This window comes from Cyprinodon tularosa, unplaced genomic scaffold, assembly GCF_016077235.1.
Source record: "Cyprinodon tularosa strain WSP-4 unplaced genomic scaffold, ASM1607723v1 ctg525, whole genome shotgun sequence".
In the NCBI taxonomy this organism is placed as follows: Eukaryota; Metazoa; Chordata; class Actinopteri; order Cyprinodontiformes; family Cyprinodontidae; genus Cyprinodon; species Cyprinodon tularosa.
The window spans coordinates 166,237-192,410 of NW_024039258.1; the positions used below are offsets into that span (position 1 = coordinate 166,237).

At 45.0% G+C, this 26,174-nt stretch overlaps 1 protein-coding gene across 1 annotated transcript in view; it reads right to left on the reverse strand.

Moving 5' to 3' along the window:
- Positions 1–26,174, reverse strand: part of LOC119795836 (titin-like) — a 166,156-nt gene that overhangs the window by 113,918 nt on the left and 26,064 nt on the right. The window contains 33 exon segments of the mRNA XM_038304063.1: positions 861–1,139; positions 1,287–1,565; positions 1,707–1,985; positions 2,075–2,356; positions 2,430–2,708; positions 2,801–3,088; positions 3,181–3,459; positions 3,690–3,971; positions 4,053–4,331; positions 6,221–6,502; positions 9,201–9,479; positions 9,688–9,969; positions 10,051–10,329; positions 10,422–10,709; positions 10,804–11,082; positions 11,168–11,449; positions 11,535–11,813; positions 11,894–12,175; positions 12,354–12,920; positions 13,105–13,383; positions 18,549–18,593; positions 18,942–19,433; positions 19,713–20,219; positions 22,046–22,234; positions 22,347–22,466; positions 22,736–23,020; positions 23,114–23,345; positions 23,427–23,595; positions 23,681–23,822; positions 23,916–24,176; positions 25,041–25,301; positions 25,381–25,641; positions 25,716–25,979. Coding sequence (XP_038159991.1) covers positions 861–1,139; positions 1,287–1,565; positions 1,707–1,985; positions 2,075–2,356; positions 2,430–2,708; positions 2,801–3,088; positions 3,181–3,459; positions 3,690–3,971; positions 4,053–4,331; positions 6,221–6,502; positions 9,201–9,479; positions 9,688–9,969; positions 10,051–10,329; positions 10,422–10,709; positions 10,804–11,082; positions 11,168–11,449; positions 11,535–11,813; positions 11,894–12,175; positions 12,354–12,920; positions 13,105–13,383; positions 18,549–18,593; positions 18,942–19,433; positions 19,713–20,219; positions 22,046–22,234; positions 22,347–22,466; positions 22,736–23,020; positions 23,114–23,345; positions 23,427–23,595; positions 23,681–23,822; positions 23,916–24,176; positions 25,041–25,301; positions 25,381–25,641; positions 25,716–25,979 — 9,132 coding nt within the window.

Consider the following 26,174-nt stretch of genomic DNA (forward strand, 5'->3'; position numbering starts at 1 on the left):
TGTAGAACCCTCTCCCTATAAAGATTTAATTATCTGTGAAAAAATCCAGAACTTCGTCAAACGGACTTGCAAACTTTTTTTTTTTTTAAGTTAATGTGTGAAGTGCACCCCATTAAGGACTTTTTTTATTGTTTTATGCACAAAACAGCATCAAAAACCTGACTAAATCTGGAAATTAAACAGCCTGATTGGCTGTATGGAGAGCGGAGACAGAGGACACTTTCTGTCATGCGTATTACTGAGGGTATACTGCCCTGACGCGGTATGCTGAGCTGACAGGACACCAAACTAAAGCGCAGAGTGAGGTCATTACTTTCCTGCCTCTAAATGCTGCTGACTGTTAAACAATCCAAACTAGACTTCAGGCCATTTCTGGATTATCAGCGATTCTTTTGTTCAGGTTCAAATTTCCAGACCTTCAAATATTTTCCTGAGGGAGATGAAGACTGACTGGAATAATGAGAAACTGATGGGTGCAAAGCATGATGGTTGATATATCAATAAGGTTAACAGAAAACAGAATGAGCCCCAGGCACATCCACCATTAAAACCAGTCATTAAAACCAGTATGCAATTAAACCAACTATTCACACCTCTTAAAACATTGTAGTTCAAAAACTGCTTATCTGTGGGTTTTACTAAGTCCCTCATCTGGGAAATAAATCCTCTGGTTTGCAGTAAATTTTAGTCCAGTGTCAGATGTTATAGATTTTATGTCCCTCAGCTTTTTCTCAAACCAAACAGTTCCTGATAAATGAGTTAGCAATAGCAGCATTAAAGCAAGCATGGCGAATCATGGAAATGATTTGATGTTTTTCCTGTAATGAAATGAATGCATATGAGTGAGTTAGTGCTTTTACCTAGTTTTACATTAGCTTGGCTAATGTCACTTCCTGCAGAGTTAGAAATTTCACAGCTGTATGTTCCTGCAGCTTGTTTTCGGTCCCTGCAGAGGACTTCCAGGATGCAGGTATCGCCTGTGGTCTTCATGTCGTACTGATCTGAGGGTCGGATTACTTCCCCGTCTTTTTTCCAGGCCACAGTTATTCTTGGGCCCCCAGTGTAGGTACACTTCAGGGTCAAAGACTCCTGGAGTCTGATATATGCGTCTTCAAGCTTGTTGACAAAGCGAGGCGGTTCTGAGAGGGGCAATGTTCCAGTTAGTTGTGTGGAGCATGTAAGCAAGAAGGTTTAATTAGATGCATTAAATGAGCATGAAGAGCTGCTGCGCTCCTGCAGGTGACAGTTAGTGTGATTAAGTAAAAGCAGATGTGTTAAGGCTTTACCCGGGCTGACAAGAGCGTGGCAAACATCCTTTCCTACGGCATTAGAAATCTCACAGGTGTAATTTCCTGCTGCATCAGGCCTGCTAGTGTTCAGGACCACCAGGATGCAGGAAGAGTCTGTGGTTTTCACATCGTACTGGTCAGAGGACATGATCGGCTCATCGTCCTTTCTCCATGCCACAAACACCGTCTGGCTCCCGGTGTATGTGCAGACTAGTTTCAGAGGCTGACCGACCACAATAGCTGTGTTTTCCAACTTCTTGATAAAGCGCACAGGCTCTAAGAGAGGCAACCATCATGTAAGACATTTAGTGTTAGCATGCATTATGTCTGAATGTCAGGATTTAGTAAGATGTATTTTTTCCCAAAAGGTCTTGGTCACATTGTCAATAAAGAAGAAGAACAGAAGATGAGTGTCACCTCTGACTGTCACGGTGCAGCTGGCGGACGCGGATCCGGCACGGTTCTCAGCCTGGCAGCTGTATTCGCCTTCGTCAGACTTAGCTGCCTTCAACAGTTTCAAAGTGGCAATGCCGTCTGAGAAATCCATGGAGCAAGTGGGCGACTTTCGCAGCTTTTCACCTGCCTTGAACCAAGCTACTGAGATATCAGGAGTTCCGGTAATGCTGCATTTCAGGGTGACTGCGTCACCCACAGTCACGTCCACCGGCTCCAGCGGATCGACAAAGCACGGTCGCTCTGAGGTGGAACATCAGGGTGGAGGTTCAGTACAAAGAGAAACTTTTTCTTTTGAAAAAGAAGCATAAACATGCAATTTCTTTTTTCACCTAGAATCGAAATCAGCGCTTGACACCTGTCGCTTCCTACTCCATTGTCTACTTCACAAGAGTATTTCCCTGCTGCCGCCATTCTGTGGGAGTTAAGAACCTCGAGGACAGAGGAGGTGTCTGTGGTGATGATGTTGTAATCCTCTGCGCTCACGACGGCGCTCCCATCCTTCTTCCAGGTCACGTCTACGGTGGGCGTTCCGGAGAACGTCACCTCAAGCTTCAGAGGCTTTCCCTTCTCAGAGGAAATATCCCTCAGCTTTTTGACGAAGTGGACCGGTTCTAATGGGGAAAGTCATTTGAACCATCAGTAGATCTGTCACCTTTAGGAACAAAGAGTTTCATGCACACAAACCTTTAACAAAGAGATGAAGGGAACGGCTTTCCTTCCCCGCATTGTTAGACACTTGGCAGGTGTACTCTCCTGCATGAGTCTTATCGACTCTGTGGAGAACCAGAGAGGCCACATCTGCCTTCATTAAGATCTCACAGCCTCTTCCGTGCTGCATTTCTTTGGCTCCCCTGAACCATTTGACCTGCAGCGGCAAGCTGCCTGTCACTCTCGCTGAGATCGTTACGTTTTTCCCAGGCACGGTTTCTTCGGCTTCGGAGGTCTCCACAAATGAGGGAGGTTCTGATTGCAGAAAGAAAAGATTGGTTTTGGGACGGGTGGCTTGTTTCCATGGTGATCTGATCCCAGACCAGAGAGCGCTGGTCCATACTAACCTGTCACATCAGCCGAGGCGCTGGTCTCACAGGCTCCTGCAGCATTGGCTGCTTTACAGGAGTATTTCCCAGAATCAGACTGACTGACAGTTAAAACCAGCAGCCTGCAATTATGATCCGTGGAGCTGATGTCATAATAGGGACCGCTTTGGATCTCCTGGCCATTATGGAACCAGGAAATGGTTAAAGGAGAAGATCCAGTAGCTTTGCACTCCAGCTCAGCAGGCTTACCCACAACAATGTGGGCGTCCTTCAGCTTCTTTATGAAACTCGGAGGAATCAACTTATCTGCAGTCAAAGAGGATGTTGTGAGACAACTTTGTTAGCTGCCTGATAAAAAAATATAAACGACATTAAGAGTAGCCTCAAAGTACCCCGACCTGAGACTGAGAGCTTGGTTACACAAGAGTCAGCACCAATATGATTAGTAAGCTCTAGTTTATATTCTCCAGCATCTGCTTTGTCAGCAGAACGGATCTTCAGAATAGCAACCTTCTTGGCAAAGGACATCTGATATTTTGCACCAGAATTCAGGGCTTGGTTGTCCTTCAACCATTTGGTTTTCAGTTCTGGTGAACCAGACACTGTAACTTCGATGGAAGCGTTTTCTCCTGCGGTGACGCTCATGGATTCTGGGCTCTCTACGATGGCAGCAGGTTCTGAAGTTGTTGGAAAAAAACACTGAGCTCAGAGAAGAGTTCTGGGTTCTTCTACACCAGGTGTCCTGCATCTTTTAGATGTGTCTATGCTTCATCTGGTCATTAGCAGGACTCTGGAGAACCTGACTGCAGACTGAGGTATATCATTCGAGGAATGTTTGATGAAGCACATAAACATCTAAGAGGTGTAGGACACTCAGTAGCAGCATTATGCCTGATGCTCCACAGACCTAAAACTGTAACCTGGGAGACTGACTCCACCACTCCCGCGTCGTTCCTCAGGTGGCAGGTGTATCTGCCCGCCGTCGCCGAGTCAGCCTTGGAAACCACCAGAGTGGCCTGGTTGTTCTCAAAGCTGATCTTCCTGTTATCACTGTCTCTGAGGACGTGATCTTTGTCCCGGATCCAAGACACGATCAGAGGCTCTGAGCCTTTTACCGCAGCTGTCAGCGTCAGCTGCTGGCCGAGTCTTACAGACTGGTCCAGCAGGTGGTTGACAAAGGTTGGTGGTTCTGAACGGTCGGGGAGAAATGAAGTGAGAAAAAAAAAAAGATCCGGCTCTTGAAGGAAGAGTCCACTGATTCAGAACTTACCCTTCAGTGTGATGGAAGTCTGGCAGATCTCACTGCCTACACTGTTGGAGACCTGGCACTCATAGAGGCCAACATCATTCTGCTCCAGTTTCATGACATGGAGAGCAGCCGAGTTGCCCAAAATAACCATCTTATACTTCCTACTCTCTTTTAGGGCTCTTCTGTCTTTGAACCACATAACTTTGAAAGGTTGAGTTCCTTCCATCTCACAGTGAAGACTGGTATCTTTGCCTTGAATGCCTTCCACTGGGAGTGGAGTTTTAAGAAAAGATGGGGACTCTGGAAAATATGTTTGGATATATGAAGAGAGTTCAAACCACTGACAGAAAGTTAATCTGACGTTGAAGTTTATATCAAAGTTCACTTCATAGTAAAGCTCATTTTACTGAAAGATGACAGAAATAAATAATGTCGATGTCGTTGCACCAACACTTAGAGACGTCTTAGACTCATGCTATTATAGAGGGTCAGACAAGGTGCCAATCGCCCCAATAACACACTAGAGCAGGGACCGGCAAGCTGCGGCTCTTTTTTTTTTTATTTATCCTCTTACACCCTCAGGGGGTTTAAATACATTTCTGCCTGACAAAAACACACAAAAGTAAATCACTTATAGCCTCACAGCTATTAGATTTAAGAAGAAACTTTTGGTACGTCTGTAAAGGTAAGATGTCATAGAATGGTTTTCTGGTGTCAGCACCATTGTAGCTTTGACCCTGCCTGAAATATTAGGGACAAAATACAAAATATTTTTGCATTTTTTGAACCTCGCCAAAATTTTCTTTGAAATAAACATTGCGAAACACTACCAAAATATTATTTATAGCACAAAAAAGTAGTACAGACTTTTAAATCTAAATGTTGTGTAAAAATATACCAAATTTGGACTCAATCAGATGAATCATATTTATTTTAGAATGGTATTAGTGAGAAATTTCTTAGGCGGAGAGGCCATTTTGGCACATTTATCCAAAAATGTCACCAAACTGTGCCAAATGTGTTTTTTACATCAATACTGGGGGTTTGTTAAAATTACGAGGTCACGTGGCAGCTGGACCCACCGGTGGGTCCGTAGGGTTCTAGGGGTTAAAGATTAGCGTTGAGTTCCAGGCTTTATACAGTAGCCTAAATAGCCCAACAAAGCCTTGTTTTGGCTTAAAAAACATTCAAAATAAAACGGATGAACAGGTCCACCCCTTTGGGAGTTGATTCCTTGCCGCTATCATGGCAATCCCCACCCCCTTAAAGGGGAACAGAAGACCTCGCCTTTCAGCCAGGGCAACATTTCCCTTTAACATCCCCTTTCAGAGACATAGACAGGTACGGCATATTACAGACTAACAGGGTTCCAAACGACGCCCATTCCAAAGGTGTGGACCCGTTCGTCCGTTTCATTTTGCATGTTTTCTAAACTAAAACAACGCTTTGTTGGGCTACTATATAAAACCTCAAACTCAACGCTATTTCTGACATTTTGAAATGAAAAGGTTTCCTGGATGGGAAGAGAAATTTCTTCAAACTTGGAAACAGTCCAGTGGAATGTTTTTTACTTTTTTAGATTGACTCCACATTTGCTTTGGAATGAGAAGCTGTCAAATAATAAAAAGAGTAAATTGATAGAGCTAAACATGCAGCCGACCACAAAGTGATTGCAGAACTTCTGGATGAATTAGAGGAGAGCAAAGATAGATTTAAGAAATGGATTGCATCTCCAGACTCCACTACTGCTGCTAGTCTGGTTACAAGCATAGAATCCAACAGGTAGCGCTCTGATGCAGGGATGGGAATTTTCTTCCATTTTTTATCCCAAATCCTCAAAATAAAAAATCACACCAAAAATATGATTTCTTCATTGTGTTTCTATAATTACAACAATGCAAAACCAAATAGATTAATATTGTAATGGAATTCAACCTTAAAGCACCAAATATCGTACAGCAGAGTCACATGATGTGACATTTGCTTCAGGATAAACATTTAATCATCAATGTTTATTATATATTTCAGCCCTCATAGTCCTTTTTTATGGTGTGCTAATAGACTTGCCATATCAGGCTTATAGAAGACTTTACAGTTTGGGTTGCCGACCCCTGGACTAGAGTTAATATGCATGAGAAGGAGAAATCTACCTGCTAACATGTGATCAGTATATCTGCCTAGTATCTGACCTTGGACGGTAAGAGTGGTGCTGCAGCTCGCACTGCCCGCATCATTGTGAACCTCACAGGTGTAGACCCCATCATCCTCAAAGCTCGCAGAGCTGAGCTGCAGGGATGCAGCCGACTCCAAGAGCGTGGCTCTATAGTTTCCACCGTCGCTTATCTTCTGGTCATTTTTATACCAGCACATTTTTAAAGAGCGTGCACTGTTGGTCGTGCACTCCAAGATGATTCCCTCACCGTGCTTCACAAAGGTGGTGGGAGGAAGTTTCAGCGTAAACTGAGGAGGCTCTGCAAAGTCAAAAAAAAGAGATTAGGTTATAAAACGAAGCAACACTGGGTGGGATGAGCGGTGGAGAATGTGATGCTGTGATGGGAGGAAGCAGAATTTCAAAGAAAATGAAGACAGAGAAGCTGTAAAAATGAAGAAAAAAGATGGCGTTAAATGAGCGCGTGATGGCGCTGGACAGAAAAAGAAAGTCCAACCTTTCACCATCAGCTCTGCTCTCTCTGCCGCCTCGCCGGCTTCGTTTGTAACGCGGGCAGCAATAAACCCCGCCGTGCCGGGCTTCGACAGAGCTCAGCTCTAGCGTGGAGGAATATTTCTCCAACCTGATCATGCACCCTGCTCCAGCAACCAGTCTGGTGTTATCCTTAAACCATTCAACCTCAAACGGGTCGGTGCCTTCAAAGACTCCTCTGAAGGTCACCTTTGACTTTGGAAGAACTGACAGAGACTCGAGCTCCGCCAGAAATCTGGGCGGCACTGCAACCCACAGGGAGAAGAGATTATGACCCCGAATAAAGATTTCCTGCCTAATAAGTCTGGAATAAATCAGAAGAGCAACCTTTGGCCGTCAGGATGGCGCTGCAGAGACAGCTGCCTGCTTCGTTGGTGACTTTGCAGGAGTACGCTCCTGTGTCACTGCTCCCGCTCAGCCTTAACTCCAAAGAAACCGTGCTTCCAGAATGGAAGAGTTTATACTTTGAACCCTGCCTTAATCTTTGCTTCCCTTTGAACCATTCAACAGAAAGTGGCAAAGAGCCGACCAGTCTGCACTCCATGGTAACCACTGAACCCATCACCGCTTGGAGGTTGGATAATTCCTTCAGAAATGTGGGAGGAGCCACCGCATCTGTTTCAAACAACATCAAGCTTTTATTAGTCATTTGTTCCTGGAAATTTGGGAGATTTTTTCCAATCCCAAAACTTGTATGAACTTTGCTGGAGAGTTTATTTATGGGTGGTGGGAGGAGTGATGCTAATCCTAACCCTAACAATGCTTTTCAATGGTGTTTATGCTAAAACTAAAGCACTTGTGCAACGTTAGTGTGAAAGCAGGTTTATATCTAAGAACCAATAATTATATCTGTAACATAGAGTTACTCATAGTGTGGTAGATGTTGTTTTCCAGATGATAAAACAGCTTCCAAACTCATCAACCATCATCATAATGGACTCCTTTATGAGACATCAGTTAACTATAAAACTAGGCTACAAAAGTCAAATATCAGTTATTTTTCTGGTAAAAGCGTTAAAACATCAAAACAAGCTGTTATATCTGAGACTGATAAACCAGCTAAAAACCTTCTACCCAACCAGAGGTGTAAGATAAAGCACAAATACTTTAAAAATAGACTCAGTTTAGTTTCATTTAAGCTCATTTTCATTATGGCCTGTTGTTATTCAAGAAGAACCATCAAAAATAATTAGTTTTATCCAGACAATTAATGTCTTTGTGGTTGGACTCGGTGCTGCCCCAACCTGTTGCTCACCACAAACCAAAATAAATAGTTTTTCAAGATGATGCAAAGTTAAATGTGACGCTGTTAGCATTAGTTATAAAACTAAGGAAATAAAGTCTAAGGAAGTTATCATCCAGAATTGTAGAAAAATGTTCCTTTAATTGGGTAGAGCAGTAAAGCTTCTGGCCTTAACAGTTTTTCTTGCATTACTTTTATACTTTAAGTAGTTTTAAAAAGGGTAGGTTTATACTTTTACTTGAGTAAAAAGCTGAAGTTGATCCTCTAACTTCTACAAAAGTGTTTCTAAACAGTAAGAGTTAAACTACTGGAGCTATAAAAATTAATTCTTTGGACACCTCTGCTGACAACTATACGTATTTGAGTTAAACTAATGATGTATATCAAACCAATAGAAACAGAGTGAAAACCCAGGAAAAATAGTCATATTTTCCACAAAAAGCAAAACGATTCTACATTTCAGTTCTGCAGTAAAACATAAAACATCCAGCTTCATAGTAAAGCCATAAATATATCTAAAACATTAAATGAAAACCATTAAAAACAGGGAAACAATTTCAGCTTGAATGTATAAAATCTACAAAGAATCAAAAGCATTGAGGAAGATTTCTTATCTGGTTTAGACGTTAAAACCTGAACTACTTTGAATAATCTTCACTTCTGATAAGTGGTGACGTCCATCCAAGCCTGACCTCCCTACCAGCGGGCACTGAGTTAATGAAGCTTTCAGACGGACATGAGAACCACAGAGTTCAGATTTCCCAACAGACATGACGAAGCCGTCACCGTGATCTTTGAGCTCCACCTGTATTCTGCACCTCCCACTGTGGGACACCTGAGCGTTTTTCAAAGTCAACTCAGCATGGTCGGCTTCTCAGGACATCTGAACATGCTCGTCTTCCCTTAGGTCCTGACTGTCCCACTCCATTGGAACACCATAGGGAAGGCGGGCCGGAATGCATGCACTTCATAGATACTTAGAGGCCAACATGCAGCACTCCTGCAGCATCTGAATAAATGATGGTGGTTCTAGTGGAAAAAAAGAAAACTACATGATCTGAACTCAGGCTAAACCTGCAAATCCCTGATCCAAACATTGACAAAGCATGAAGAAAAATTATTTCTGGAAACCTGGAAAATGAGGAATAAATCAGCCGACATTAAATTATTAACAGGTGCAATGACCGGCATGCAGCAGCAAACGAGAGATAACAGCAGTACTAACCTTTCAAAGAAACCTGGCAAGAACAAGATGTCTCCCCAACATCATTTGCAACCGTGCAGCGGTAAGTCCCATCATCCCTGCTGTCACAGTCAGATATCTGAAGAGTCACTGTGTCTCTTTCAACATGGATCTGATGCTTATTATTGCCTCTTATCAGCTTATCGTTCAGGAAGCAGCTTATTTCAAATGGAGGGGAACCTGAGACGGTTCCTTTCAGAATAATATCAGATCCCTTCACAAACTCAGCCGATTCAAAAGGCTTTACAAACTCTGGAGGCTCTATGAGAGAGATGATAGAGGTCACATTTAACCAGGAGGCCTGAAAGGAAAGTTTAGTCTAAAGAGGCAGATCTGCTCCACATTTACTTACAGAACTTACCGTTAACCTACTGTCTATATAATAATTCAGACAAATATCCCTAAGTTAAGAAAGATGGAAGGGTGTGGAGCAGAAAACAGGAACAGATTGTCTTCAGACAGCACTGACCTTTGACATTTACCGAGCAGCTGCACTGCTCTCTGCCGGCGTCGCTAGAAGCGACACACATATACTCTCCGCTATCTTCCACACTGCAGGACTCCACCTCCAGAGAGGCTACCGAGCTCTCAAAAGACACAGAGTATCTTTGGCCAGAAATGATTTCTGAGCCATTTTTCATCCATGTGATAGAGATCACAGGAGTTCCTGAGACTTTGCAAGACAGTCTGAGAGGCTGTCCGGCTTTTAGGAGCCGAGAAGGCTCAAGCTTCATCGTGAACGTGGGAGCCTCTGTAAATTCACAAGAGCAATGACAGTGAGCATGGGGAAGGGGTTAGTGGAAGGTTGGCTGAGACAGGATGGAAGCAGAACCTTTGACGAAGAGGATGGCGCTGCAGTCCACTTTGCCCGCATCGTTAGACACCTGGCAGGTGTACTTAGCCGATTCACTGGCTTTTATAGAATGAAGCTCCAAGGAACTGGAGGAGTTATCCTTCTTAATGATACATTTCCCAGCGGAGAAGATCTCTTTCTCCTCTTTGAACCATTTAACCACAAGTGGAGCAGACCCAGTGAATTCTGCTCTCATGACAACATTGCTTCCTGGTGCAACATCTCGGGACTCTGGTTTTACTGTGAAGGCTGGAGGTTCTGGAAAACAACACGCATGTTCAAAGCCTGTCAACACGCTTTGCCTGGCTCTATGTTTTGGTTTAGATCTCAGGCATTGAGTCTTCTCTGACCTTTGATTGCCAGCGTTCCGCTGGTTTCTGTATCTCCGGCCTCGTTTGAGGCGCGGCATGTATAAACTCCTCTGTCACTCTGCTCTGAATGCATTATCGCCAACGTGGCGGCGCCATCGCTGAAATCAAGCTTGTATTTATCGTTGCTGTGAATTTTTTTGTCGTCTTTGAGCCAAGAAACAGTCATGGGCTGCGATCCAGCAACTCTGCATTCCAACGTTATGTTACTACCAATACTTCCATCTAAGTTCTTTAGAGTTTTTGTAAAAGATGGTGGAACGGCACGATCTGTATGGGGAACAAGCCAAAGACATTACGGTGACTGAAAGAACGCAAGATTTTTTTAAGGCATCGTGATTCGGTCATGTCAGCCAACACCAACCTATAACGGTGACCGAGCACATGCACTCGTCTCTGCCGACTTTATTGGAAACCTCCACCTTGTACTCTGAGGTGTCTCCTTTGTCTGCTGAAAGGATCTTTAGAGCGGCGGTGCTCTCCTTCACCGTTGTCTTATATTTACGACCACTTATTATCTCCTTTCCGTCTTTGAACCATCGGACTTTAAGCTCCGGGCTTCCGGAGATGCTGCACTGGAGCGTGGCCGAGTCTCCGGCCGTAACACTGATGGATGCCGCTTTCTCTACGATCTTTGCTGGTTCTAAAACACAACACAAGCTTCAAGCTTCGTAGACCAACCCAGGTTACCTTTAGGAAGAGCTAGCTGGATGGAGGTGGGTCCTGACCTTGGATGGTGAGTATAGCCTCACACTTCTGCTGACCCGCCTCATTCTCTGCGATGCAGGTATACTTGCCGCCGTGCTTTATATCCACAGAGGCAAAGGAAATGCTGGGAATATTGTTCTCGAATGTTGTGGTGACGCTGGAATCGTCATCTATTAGTGACTTTGAGTCTTTCATCCATTTGATGGAGATAGGAGCTGAGCCTTTCACTACTCCTTGGAGCTTTGCCACATTTCCCAGCACCACCGTAGAACTCTCAATCCTCTTTGAGAAGATAGGAGGCTCTGAAACAATATCGGTTTTAGTAAATGTTAGCGGCTATCAGGGAAGCTAGCTCCATAGTCACACTGAGTTCTCTCTTTGACTGACCTTTCTGTTTAACCACTGATTTAGAGGTCACCGAGCCAACCGCGTTAGAAACAACGCATTCATATTCACCGATGTCGGCCGACTCGAATGCATGGATCTCCAAAGAGGTCAGAGACTCCTGTGACACTACTCTGTACTTTTTATCTGAGGACAAACGTTTCTTGTTCTTTTTCCAGGTCACTTCAAAAGGTGCAGAGCCTGCAATCTCACACTCCAACGCCGCTACAGATCCCCTGACTGCCTCTAAGTAGGGCACATCCTTAAGGAATGACGGCGGTTCTAATGGGGAACCAACAGCTCGGTTAGGACAGATTTTAAATGCCAAACTTTGTTTTTCTAGTACTTGTGACTCTTCACACCTTTAACAGTCACTTTGGTGCTACAGCTCTCACAGCCTGACTCGTTCAGAACCTCACAGCTGTAGTTTCCGCTGTCGCTCGACGCAACATTGCTTATCTCAACGGCAGAAACGCCATCCTTAAAACTGGTGGCATACCTGCCGCCGACCGGCAGCTCGCTGTTATTGAAGAACCAGGTGGTGTGGAGCTCAGGGGATCCTTTGACAGAGCACTGGAGCCGAGCCGTGCTGCCCTGCTTCCAGACTGTGGTGGCCTCCAGCCTCTTTACAAAGACTGGGGGCTCTGCAGGCAGGAGGTTAGTCAGAACCATTGCAAGGGAAGAAGATGTTATTTAAAAACATAGCAGCATTGGTGAAAAAAAGAGCAACTGAGTATAGATCAGAAAAAAAACACAAAAATATTGATTGTTGAGTTTTTGAAGGGTAAAACACTAAAACACTGGAGTATAGTCAGACCTTACCTTGTACTTTCACAGAGGTGGAGCAAGAGCTACTTCCAGCTTCATTTGCCACCGTACACACATAATTTCCACAATCTTTCAATGTGGTTTTTAGGATGTCAAGATTTACCGTCTTGTTCTCAAAAGACAGTTTACAGTCTGGAGACTGGTGGACTTTTCTACCATCTCTGGTCCAGGTGACAGTCACGCCTGTGTCCTCGTCCACCTGACACTCCAGGTGAAGAGGAGCTCCAACCACTGCTGCGACTGGACCCAGTGGCTTTACAAAGCTGGGCTTATCGACAACCAGCAGCTCTGTGCTGCACTCAGCCACTCCGGCATCATTAGATGCCCTGCACACATACAGCCCTCCGTCTGCCGCTTCAAGCATGGCAATCTCAAGAGTGTGCTTATTCTTTTCACAAGAGGTACGGTAGTGTTCAGGCACTGAGGACACAGCCTGGTGGTCTTTAAACCACTCAACATTCAGAGGAGCGGATCCCGCTATAACACACTGTATCAGTGCCTTCTTTCCAACAAACACTGTTTGGTTTTCAGGCTTATTTTGAAAAAATGGAGGAAATTTCTCTATAAAGATTAGGAAAGACAAAATGTTAGTGGTAAAATGTTATACTGGGTAGAAGCACCGGCATAAAGAAGAGTGATTCAAAAGCATCGAATCAAACTATGAAGCTGTTCACAGATACTTAAAACTCCCTAAACATACCCAAAGTCAAGCAGCTATGAAGGAGTAAAAATGCATTGCTCCTACCTGTCACACTGAGAAGGGCGGAGCATTCATCACCGCCATGGTGATTGGATGCTTTGCAGCTGTACTCTCCACTGTCCTCCTTGGCTGCGCTCAGAACCTCCAGTGAGGAGGAGGTGAAGCGGCTGATTATCCGGTACTTATCACCCTCTTTCAGTGGGTGTCCATCTTTAAACCACTTGAAGTTCACATTCGGAGCATCCTCTGTGTCACATTCAAATCTGGCATTGTTGCCCACGTTGACCTCCAGTGGTACGACTCTGTGCTTGAACACGGGTTTCACTGCATTTGGGGAGGAGAAGGAGAAAGAAAATAAAGTGAGCAGAAAGATATATATTTTAAATAGATTCAAAGCAGACTCTATTGTTTAGCCCTGAAATGAAAGAAATGAATCCAGGGATGACTGTGGAGGAAGAAGCTTGTGGTTAGGTAGAGGAAAGAAGCTATGCATGCAAGAAATGGACCAAGGATGAGGAAAGACAGGCGCTGAGAGATATGACTCCAAAGAGGACAGTGATGGACGTGAGGATGGTTCGTTTAAAGAAAGTGCAAATGTGAGGGAAGAAAAGTGAGGATGGCTCTGCTGCATTTAACTGTAAAAGCTTTCTCTGAGGACTAGAGGCAAAACATGACATGAACTCCTGAGTGACGTTAGTTGATGATGATATCAAAGAACCGCCCATCATCAAACCTTTTGAGACCACAGTGAGCCTCGAAGACGTCGTGGTCCTGCCAGCTGCGTTCTCAGCCTCACAGACATATTCTCCTTGATGCCTCTCCTTCAACACTTTGTGGATAACTAATGTGTATGTGTCATGGTCCTCAGAACACCTGAACTCTTCACCAGATTCCACCAGCTGACCATTGAAGAACCAGTTCACCTCGGTTGCATTGTTGATAGTCGTAGTAAGTACCCCGCGTCGCCGTTTATTTCTGCACAGGTTTCCTCCAGAGGCTGAACAACAACAGGGCGATCCATCGGGCGGTCAGAGAACTCGCTGATCAGGAAAGCCTCTGAGAGGTACTCCTCTCTGGTGTCCATCTGCACCATAGCAACCTGCTCTACGTCTTTCAATGTGGTTTCTGTGTTAATGCCACTCGCTTGCTGAAAGCCGTAGCTCTGAATTGTTGCACTTTGGAAAGAACCCATTGACTCCATTCTTAAATCTGCATTAAAGGATGCATCTGGAGGGAACAAAGCAACGCTCTCTGCCACCATCACTGTATCAGTCACGGTGGACATCATCTCTTTGGAGGTTGCTGAGCTGTTGTGGACTATCTGAGGTCTGTCGATCTGCAGGGTGCCGTGCTGCTCTGAAGTAAGACTCTGCTGTTCTTGGAACAACATGGCTCGTAGCGCCACCTCCAGTTCTGTCTTGAGATCTGCCACCTGAGGATATTCCCCTTCAAAGGACAGCGTGATCTCCAATGGGACACCGGGCGATGTGATCAGATATGTAAATGTTTTCCTTCTGGGTTCTCGTTGAACTTTGACTTCCTGTATCTCAACCGCTTCTAACTGTCCCACAGCCTCTGCCAGTAGGACTGCCTGATTGGTGGCCACAGCCGACTGAAGAGCGTCTTTCAGCTGATGTCTAATGGTCATACTGGTTGGTTTGGGGATGTTTAGAACAAAGCTGAGCTCTTTGGGTAGAGGAACAGAGTCCTGAGACTCATGGAGAAAAACGACTCCTTTAGGTTGGGTCTGAACCGTGACAGTGGAAGCCTGGGTTTGATGTATCTCACTAGACTGTTCCTTCAAGATGACCTGCCTCTCTTCCAGCTGCACAGACTGTTGGACTGACTGCCCCTCCTTAATCGCAACTGCCGAATCTCGTTCTGCAGCCTCTAAGATTGTGCATCTCTCCGTTGCCGCCGCCTTTTCTTCTATGAACACGGGCCTCTTTGGGATCTTTGGTTCGACTCTAACTACAGGCTTGAATTCCTCATCCGTGTGCAGGCTGGTGGTGTGGCCCTCCTCTAAAGTGGGGGTGTCTGTGATGTTCAAGGACTTCAGGATGTCCCACTGCTCCTCTCTCTGAATTAGTACTCGCTGCTCTCTAACGGTGTCAGTGAAAGGGGTCTCCTTCGGGAGTAGTAGTGACTGGGAAGACACACCAAGAATGTTCGGAGGTCTGGATTCAGTTTTATGCTTGGCCTTCATTCCATCCACAGACACACTAAGATCTTTGTGGCTATCTGCTATGATCTCTCTGTGCATTTCTGAGGACGCGGCATGGCTTCGAGCTCTTTCCTGCTTGGCTGTGGCTGCCTGCTGTTCAGGTTTGGTAAAGACAATGATCCCTTCCTTTGGTAGTTGTGGAACAGACTGGATAGACTGGAGGTACTTCTGCTGTTGCTGCTCTTTTCTTGGCTGAGCTGAGGCATAGTCAGTCTGCACTCTGACCTCTGAGGTCGACTCACACACCAAGGCCCTCTGCTCTTCGTGAATTTCAGAGTGCAGCAAAGTTGGACTCTTCCTTACATCTGCCTGCTCTGTGGGAGGCTGTTCACTGCTGAACCGCCCCTCGGACTCTAAACCACACTGATCACTGATGACCTGCAGATTTAAAACTTGTTTCTCCTCCCCCATCACCTGCAGACACATCGGACTCTCTAGTGGGGCCACTTGTACCGTCTGTTCAGCCTGAATCGGATATTTTTCTTCATTAGTCATGGCTGATTTATAAAGCTTTTCTTTGCTTGTCTGGATGGTTTGCTGCTCTGGATTATGTATTTCAAACCTGCGCTCTTTAGTGAGAGTCCCTCTGGTTTCACTCATCGGTGCATGCACTGGATTAGGTTGTTCTTTTTTAACCTGTGGCATTAAGGGTGGGTTCAGAGCTAGCAGAGGCTCAGAATGGGTTTCTGTGAGCAGCAGCTGCTCAGCAGATTGAGCAGAGTAAGAAACCTTCATCCCCTCTTGGACTCTAAAACTTCTCTCCTCATCTGGTCGCTCCAAAGCACCAGACACATCAGCAAGGATGGGGAGAGCGGATTCTACTTGGTAGCTGCTGAGCGGCTGCCTGGGTTCAGCCGTGGTCTCCATGTGTTCCTGAGTCTGGTCTGCCAGAGGCTCAGCTCTAACTGTGCTCAGGGACAGGACCTCCTCACAGGTAGCCGACATAATCTCAGACGGCTTCTCCTCTGAGGATTTAAGGTCAACAAGCTCAGGGCTCAGAATCCTCTCTGAATGCTGCTCTGTGATCCTCTGGCTCTCCTGGACTGAAGACAGGAATGAAGCCATGTGAAGCTGCTTTGTAGATACAGCTAAGACCTCAGCGGGGTGTTCTAGAGCTAAAGAAACGCTCTCATGAACTTCATGTGACTGTAGAAGAGCGGCCTGCTGGGTCATCTGCTCTCTATGCAGAGTAGCAGCAGAGACGTTGATCTCCTGGAGGGTTTCCACCTCCTCACTGGGGATAATCTGCCGGTCTTCGGTGCTGATGGTGTAAATCAACTGATCTGACCGGCTTCTTTCCTGGCTCAGCCGGGACTCTGTGCTTTGCTCAGTCAGGGAAATCTTCAAGCCTTTTGTTTTCTGAATCAACTGCCTCTCCTGCTGTGCTTTTTGGCCAATGACCACCAGTTCAGCACTGCAGGCGGCCTCACCAAACAGATTGCAAGCTTTGCATGTGTAGGTACCACTGTTCTCTTCTTTGACACTCTCAATGCTGAAAAAGCCGGATCCGTCCGGACTGTTCGCCATGACGACGAACCCGGCCGGCTGGATAATGGTGCTTCCTTTGAACCACTGAACATCAGGGAGCGGATCTCCACTCAGCGTATATCTGAAGAAACACTGGCCACCCTCCGATAACTGAACCGACTCTATCGCTTTCAGAAACTTTGGAGGATGGCCAACGGACTTCGGCATTTCCTCGCCAACCCTTCTCTCCTCTTCGGGTTCTTTCACCTGAACGTGAAGAAACGAGGAGCATGTCGACTGCCCGAACCTGTTGCTGACCGTGCAAGAGTACTCCCCATCATATTCTCTACGAACTTCGTTAATAACTAAACTGTACTTGTCTTGTCTGTGAATGAACGTATAGACCGATGAACTGGTTATGGTCTGCCCGTTGTGAAACCAGTGGACAGTGGGTGCTGGGAAACCCAACACTTTGACCGTAAAGGCAAAGCTTTCCCCGACAGCTGCTACTGCTGCTGGGGGAAGCTCGCTGAGGAAAACTGGTTTTTCTTTTTTCCTCTCCAAAGAGCTGGAGAAGCGTTTGGTCTCTGGTTTGAGTTCAAGTGTTCTGGTTTTATCAGGTAATTTTAAGCCAGTGCTGAATGACTCCTGGATCTCCTCTTCCACTGTGATGGTTGAGCTAGAAAAGGCTGAGTGGAACAATGAGAATTGAAAGTAAATCACACATCCCAGTAGGGCTGAAACAATCAGATTAATTGATTATTGAAATAATCATCAACTAATTTAGTAATCGATTAATCATAAATTAGTGTTGAAACTCTAAAACAGGCATCTCCAAAGTCGGTCCTGCAGGTTTTTGAGGTTTTCCTGCTCCAGCGCAGCTGATTTACATTGATAGTTGATGAACAGGCTTTTGCTGAACTGCAATTATCAGAATCAGCTGTGTTAAAGCAGAGAAACCTTTAAAACCTGCAGGACAGCAGCCCTCCAGGACCCACTTTGCTCTAAAACATGCCTGTAGCTGAGAGGGACCCACTTAGAGCATTAATTATATCAAAATTGTAAAACATTCTCTACAGTTTTTGCCTTTTCATCTGTCAGTATGCTCTATACAGATCTTTATTTAGCGGAAAAGTTTTAGTTTCACCTGGTTTATTTCATAAAACCTCTTCTTTAAGCAACCTTTGGTTAACTAATTATTAATTTGCAAAAAAATGGTTAGGTGCATCCCTACATCCCAGCATCATCCAGCTCAAGTGAAAACAGGAAGTATATGACTAACATTTGATTGTACACTGGAAATAAATCTAAATAAGAGCATTTTTGTCTTGAACTGAGGAGGTAAATGACACTTTTTGAATAAGACAATTTACACTTAAAATAAGAAAAAACAATTCATTGTCTAATTTCAAATGCATATTATATAAGAGTAAAAATACTCATTCATACTCATTGGCAAATTAAGGGTAAATACACTTAATTTAAGAAATGTTTACTTATTTCTAGATTGTTTTTCCAGTGTGAAACCTTGAACATGTTTTACCATCAACTCAAGATTTAGTCAAACACTCACAAACATTGGAATGTCGGAATCTAAACACATTTTATGCAAGAAGGAAACTCATAAACGGATGAAAGACATTAAGAATAAATTAAGATTCAGCATTGGTTTCATTTAAAAACACAAAACTAAACTGATTCAAAGCTGAATTTTATTTCATGACACTTATGACACAACACATTTCAGATATAACGAAGTTAATTCAGCCCCTCCCCTCCCTGTTGGATCAGTATCTACCTTTTACGTCTTCCTTAACCTGTGGCTCCTTCTCCGCCTCCGTCACTGTAAGACACAGAATGGCTCCAATTAAAAAAAACATTTCTATAACTGTCTTCAAAGCACACGGCGGTTAGAATCTGAGAAGTGGTGCAGCCGTTTGATCCACAGGGGCGTGTCTTTGAGCTCATCCTCTCTTCATGCCTCCATTCGCTCTTTTACTGAGCAGCAGATATGTCTTCTCCTTAAAGTTTTGTGATATAAATGACTCTCCCTTCATAGCTCTAATGTTTTTAGTCAAGAGTGCAAGACACAACGAGTTGGAGACGCTGCCTGGTGCTAAAAGTGGTGGTGGAGGAAACAAAGTGCATGGGTGTGGGGCACAGAAAGGACCAAAAGCATGCAAATGCCAACCTTTCATCCCTGTGCTGCACTCAGCATCTCCAGCTGAGCTCAGAGTTTTCAAACAGTAAGAGCCCCCCCGTCCGGCTCCCTCATTATTAGCATCTACACAGCACAGAGCGCTGTCCTGTTTCAGAGAGTACCAAACAGAGTCCTTCACATTCAAACGGCTGTAAAGCCAAATGACAAATGAAGCAGGAAGCCCCTTCATGATGCAGAGCGGAGACTTCCTGTCTTTGCTTCTGAGCAGCAGTTCAGGGGGGAGTTTTATCAGGAGCTCCGGGCGGTCAAAGAGCCGGCGACTCCGCTCGTCATGAGGCATCACGTCCGGGAAATATAACTGGAAAGGTCTTTGGGAAGATTCAGGCAAAGATCGAAGCTTCTTCTTTGACTCCTGCTTCTCCTGCTCAGAGAGATCTCTAGAACTCTCTCTGTCTGCTTGAGACGCTTTACGGACAGAACCGGTAGGGATGGGGGTCTCTGCTTTGAGGTTCGCTTCTTTAGCTGAGTGAGAATAAAGTTAGGGAGAGTAATTAGGGGTCAGAGTCAAAAGCTACGGCTATAACCATGAAAGGGTTAGTAGGATGGAGATGAGATTAGCGAGGGGAAGCTGGCGTCAGGGAGGGAGCAAAGCTACGCTAACAGAGGCTGTTATTCCATTATTCTAACAGATTATCAACTAGGAGGAGATATTAAGTCATGATGAGGGGGTCCGAAGCAGGAGGAGCGGATGGAGAAGTGAAATGGACCAGTTGGAAATGAAAAAGAAGAAAGATTAACCACCTTCAACAGTAAGCCTGGCAGAGGAACTGTTCTGACCGTGCGGGTTGGTGGCTGTGCAGCGGTAGGTTCCCTGATCGTCCGTGTCCACGCTCTGGATGAGCAGGGACAACAGGCCCCCGCCCTCAGAGCGCCTTACCCGCTCCGTGTCCACCAAGTTCTGACCGTTATGATCCCACACCACTGAGGTGAAAGGCTGCCCGTCGAAAGAGCAGCTGAACTCGGCCACCTCGCCGCTTCTCACTCTGATGTCGCTCATTTCCGTCAGCAGCTGGGGGCTGGCTGAGAGGCTGAAAGCAACGCTGCTGTGAGAGCTCGTCTCCACTGAGGTCACGCTCTCCATCTGAACCTCCACCGTCCTCCACGACACGGAGGACGCTTCAGAGACGAGCTCAGAAAACTCAACAGTGTGGGCGGTTTGACCCGCCGACAGAGAGCTGAAGCTCTCCGTCTGAGCTTCCCGTCTCTGAGTCACTTTAGTCTCAGACACACTAGCTAAGGCTTTACCATCTGGGCAGTAAGAAAGGATAGAAGAATAAGGTCAGAACAGCAACACAGCGGCCATTTTCCAGGTTATTTGTTTTCCAAAGTGCAGTCAGGTTGGAGTGTGTGCAGTGAGGGCCGGACGGCAGCTCGTTTCCACAGATCAACCATGCAAACTCCATGAAAGGCAGAAGTCATGAAAAAAGATGTGGGTTATGACCATGAGTGGAAGGGATCCACAAAGCTGTACGTCCACAGCGACCATGCTGATTCACTCTGAAACAAAGAAGGTCTCAACCAACCAGGTTAGACGCTGCAGGTGAAGCAGGAGAGGAAATCATGCAGCACAGCAGGGAAGTTATAGCTTCAAGCGAAGGCGTCTGATTCCTCTACATGCAGCGGAAACATCAAATAAAAACTGATTTTCAGATGAAAACATGCGATGAGGTGAAATGTTTCCTTTCCAGTTCCCTGTGAAACCAGTTCCCTTATTTTTTAACATGCAACTGAAGGCTGGAAGAGTAAAACACTGCAAAAAATTGAAAACTAAATAAGTCTTTTTTTTCTTAAAATAGGTGCATTAAGTGAGACACTTTGCCAATGGAACACTATTTACATCTCTTATTTCAAGTGCATATCATCTAATAATCTTATTTTAAGAGTGAAAAAAAAACTTTTTATTGGCAAATCATCTTATTTACCTACTCAAGTTAAAGTTGAATACACTTAATTTAAGATATTTTTTACTTATTTTTTAAAAGAGAAACAACTGTAGTCTCTTATTTCAAGTAAATATTTTATTTTAAAGGTAAAACCAGTCATTCCAATCATTCCAGGGTAAATACACCTATTTTAAAAAAAATTGTTACTTGTTCTTAGATCGTTTTTGCAGTGTTCGGTCTTTTCTAGCAAGATCTGAAGCAAAACCGTGTTTTCATCTTATAGGAAGGAAAGAAGAAGCTGAAACTTTAACATCCCAGAAGCTGGACTCAGTGTCGCCAGGCAGAAATACTTTTCCGTTCTGGATCTAAAGGCTGATGCTTGATGGAAACTAGAGCTGAGAAATATAACAATACTCAATATATTAGGATCATCAATATTTTTTCATCCTGTTTAAATCTAATGAATTTGCTATTGGCTCTATTTCCTGCACTATCAATGTTTTCTGCAAAACAAAATCTAGAAATAAGTAAAAATTTCTTAAATTTGGCATATTTACCTATAATTTCAGTATTTTTGGAATGATTATTTTTTCATTAAATAATAATATGCATTTAAAATACAGTAGTAGCCATTAAAAATTTTCATTTCGATGGCTGAAAAGATTCCTTTTTTAAACATCAATCTTTGTACTAGTTAAAAGTGAAACTGTCAAAGAGCGACTGGCTTTCAATGTGCAAAACACAACATTCCTCCACAAGCTCTAGAGGCTGGAGGGAATTTGGATGGAAAAACTTAATATGCTACTTCATAACACCTCAATTCAACAACAATGTTGTAAAGAAATATGCAAGAGGGGGGTCACTGCAGTGGCTGCCATTTGGCTGCCATTCTATTGGGAAGGGCTTTTCTGAATGGCTGCTACTGTAAGACAATACAATAGTTTTTTTCTTACTATAAATGTAAATTGTCTTGTTCCACTGGCAAAGTGTCTCACTTACCTCCTCAATTCAAGAACAAATGCAATTATTTAGATTTCCATTTCTTGCTGCGGGGGCATTGGTTTGTTCACAACTCAAACCAAAAAAGGCATCATGCTTCCTGGGATTTAACGTCTGAGTGCCATGCAGTGGTTCTGGACTCGTCCAACCAAACCCTTTAATGAGAAGAAGCATCTGCATGCAGGAACTCACCATCCAGGTTCAGAGTGGCAGAACATGTGACCATCCCTGCTGAGTTAGTGGCAATGCAGGAATACTCTCCCTCATGAGAGGGGAGGACTCTGGAAATCTCCAGCAGGCAGGTTTCATCCATATGAGACATCCTGAAGATGTCGGACTGTTGGATCTCCTTGTCTTTACGGAACCAAGAAACCTGCAGATCTGGAGACACATTGTTCACGGAAGTCAGCGTCACCCGAGCGGCGGCAAGCAACAGGTTCGCTAATGAAAGGAAAGTTAAGCAGCAACACAAAAGCCGAGCAGAAGGGAATACCTTCCCCTGAGATGGTACACTTCAGCTGAGCGGGGCTTCCCTGTGGGACCAGAACATCCCGCATGGGGCTGATCAGAACCGGAGGGGAGATCGGAGCGGCGGTCTCAACCACCTCAGGAACTGAAAGATAACATGTTTGCTGTTAAAGACGAGTCCTTCCAGCTCCTTCTCAGATATTTAAACGCAATTCACCTGAATAGTTTCAAAAATATTCACTGGAAAACCAAATGATTCATTTGAAAGTGCTAGTGCTAGCTAGTAAGTTAGCTAAAGAATCAAGGTAGTAAGCTAGCTGCTAAAAGTTAAAGAGCAGGAAATAAAATGTTACGCAAGAAGAAGGAAAAACATAATTCCAGGACTTTGACGCTCCAAAATAAAAGATGTCGAACCTTCTACGGTCAGGGGGGCGGAGCTTGTGGCTGCTCCAAAGTCATTCTTGGCCTCACAGCTGTAGACGGCGGCGTCCTCAGGGAAGACCTCTAGCAGGAGCAGCGTGTGCTCGTCTCCGTCATGGAGGAACTTGCATTTGTAGCTGCTGGTCAGCAGCTGGGAGTCTTTGTACCAGAGCATCTGAGGCGCAGGGAGGCCGCTGACATGAGCCGAGAAACGCACCATCCGACCCGACATCACTGTCTGGGGCTGCATGTGGCGCACGATCTGTGGCGGCTCTGGCACTGAGCAGAGAAGCAGACAGTCAGTGAAAACTAGCAGAGATGCAGAAGAAGGTCCATCCTGGATAATAGCTGCTGCTGGCTAGAGGAGCTTACGTCTAACGTGGAGGTTCATGCTGCTGCGGTTCTTGCCGGCGACGAAGGTGTATTCTCCAGCGTCACTCCTAAAGGTCTCAGAGATGGTGAGGCGGTGCAGCCTCCTGATGGCGGCGTAGTTGAAGCGCTCTTCCTCAGAGAAATGGATTTCCGCTCCGTTCCTCAACCAGTGTCCCTCCACTTCGTCCTCATTCACCTCAAACTCAAAGGTCGCCCTTTGCTTCTCCACCACCTGTGCAGAAAGATGGTTATTTTGATCCGAAGAACTGGACCAGCTCAGATCTGGTCGAAGCTCCACAGAGCAGGAACTCACCGTGACATCTCTGCTTTCAGGCTCTGAGATTTTCACATCTCGTCCTTCGACTGCCAGGTGTCCCACAGACATGCTGGAGCCAGCGACAGCCGTGTACTCGCCAGCATCGGACAAGCGGACTGACGGCAGAACCAGCCGGTGGAGGAAGTTGTCTGAGGACATTTTGAACCTTTGCAGAAGGAAAGGCAGACTCGTTAATGATGTCGGGAAAAGACTTAAAAGGTCGCAGCATCTGAAGAAGAGCGTCTCCTCACCTGTCGGACATCTCCAGCTCCTGTCCGTCCTTCATCCACATCACCTGCACGTTGGGCTCAGAAACCTCACACTCAAAGGTGGCCCGCTTCTTCTCTGTGATCTTCAGGTCTTTTAGGTGTTTAGTGAATTCGATAACGCGAGCTGCAGAGACATAAACGTTTCATTTGATCCAAGTTCTTTGGTTTTTTATTTTGGTGGTTGTGATAGTAGGACGAATATGAAGCCGGATCTTACCCTCCACGTAGAGCTTAGCTGTAGTGGCAGCAGAGCCCGCCATGAAGGTGTAATCGGCGCTGTCTCCAAAGTGGACGTTCCTGATGCTCAGAGTGTGAGTGAGCTGCTTGCAGCGAGCCTGGCACCTGTCCGTGGATTTGATCTCCACGCCGTTTTTCAGCCACTTGTAGGTGATTCCCTCGTAGTTGATGTTCACCTCAAATGTGACAGTGTCTTTCTCCTGAGCGTTCAGGTCCTCCAACATCGTTGTGATCAGAATCGCTGGGAGGAAACAGACCAGACCAGAGGTTAATTTGAGGTGTTCTTTCACCTTCAGGGGAGGAATTGTTAATTAATTTTAAAGTAAGCGGCTGTTCCAACTGTTGCAAATCCGAATTCTCCAGAGTGGTGCCCGACTTTACACGAGTGAATAAAGTGAATGTGATTGGTCGATTAGCAAAGGGGCGGGATTGTTGTGGCGGAAGGTTCGCAAGCAAGTTTGGTTGTTGCCGGTTTGTCGGAAGCATCTTGCTAACCAGTTAGCAACTTAATACTAGTAGGTTCCCAATGTGAAATTCCATTGGGACCAAGTAGCACTAAATTGGTGACTTAGAAACGACGCTGTCAAGGAACGCTATGGACAGCGGAACCATGCAAGAGGAGGAGAGTTTTGCCTCGCAACGCTGCCAGTTCTGTTAGCTCTACGCCTGCCGAAGACACAGACGTCCATCCCCATGAACACTGGGACGGAACTCAATGGGAAAGGAAAGGATTCTGATTTCAATGGTTGCCTAAATTAGCTGCGACATATGAATCAAGATGCTAAGACCGAAAAAATTTACATAGATAGATGACCGTTGATATATGATTGGCCGAATTTAAGTTGTTCAGGCTGACGTATAACTAACTGGCCTGCAGAAGATAACGAAAAAGAAAAAAACAGACTTTAAGACAAGATTTTTTTTTTTTTTAATAGAAATTTTCTAAATTTTGGGACAATATAGTCTGATAAAGAGTACATGTTTAAGCCACAACGATTTCACATTTAAATATGAATTGCCTACACTTTTAAAGAAGCTCTAATTCAGAAAATTCAAGTTTTTTTTCTTTAAATAATGCTTCAGAAATGGTTGTTCGATTTCTTACGGTTGACGGTGAGTGTCGCAGACACACGGTCGTTCCCGCAGACGAAGGTGTACTCCGCGGAGTCTTCCCTGCTGGTGTTCATGATCTTCAGCTGGTGGAGTCTCCCCTGAACCACGATGCGGAACTTCTCGCTCATTTCGATCTCCACACCGTCCTTCAGCCAGGTGGAAGGCACGTTGAAGTGGGATACTTCGCACTCAAATGTGGCCACCTGGGTCTCTGGGACCTCCACGTTCTTTATGGGTTTGGTTACCCGCAGAGCTGCAGAAAAATGTTCAGATGGTTTGGTTCCCCTTCGATTTTACGACTAGCAGAGGAAAACACTGAATTCACGGCTTACATTCCACAGTCAGGTGAGCGCTGCACTGCAGATGGCCGACCAGCACGGTGTACTCTCCCTCCTTGCTGCTGTCGACGTCCTGGATGATGAGTTTATGACTCCTTTTCTCAGACAGCAGGGTGTAGTGCTCGTTTGGCTTCAGCTCCGCGTTCTTGAACATCCATTTCACTGGGATGTTGTCTTCAGAGATTCCCACCTCAAATGTAGCTGTTGCTCCCAGCAGTGATGTCACATCCTTTGGCTTCTTAAGAATCTTAATGGCTGGGGGAACAAAAATAAAAATGATTTTGACATTTTTCTCAAACCAAAGACGGCGAGGCGAATGTCCTTCTTACTTTCAACGTTAAGTCTGGCGCTTGCAGACAGCTTTCCCAGTTTGAAGGAGTAAACAGACTCGTCGTGGGTGGAGCAGTTGTTGATCTTTAAGGTGTGAACCATGCCCTCCATGCTGATCTCAAACTTCTCACTGGGCTGGATCTCAACACCGTTCTTGATCCACTGCACCCCCCTGACGTTCTCATGGGTCAGTTCCAGGCTAAACACGGCCTCCTGAGTCTCAACGACGTTCAGGTTCTTCAGCGTCTTCTTGATCTTTACAGCTGAGGGGGACAAACATCAGCATCAGTTAAAGATTTATGGATTCAATATTTATATACATACTAAGGCAGCACTTGCTACTAAAGTTAACTTCTTCAATTCTAAAGGTTCCTTTCAGATGTTTCAACTGAGGTCTCCAAAGTATTAATGTTTATTACTCCATTACAAATATGAATTCTGCTGTTTAAAAACACTTT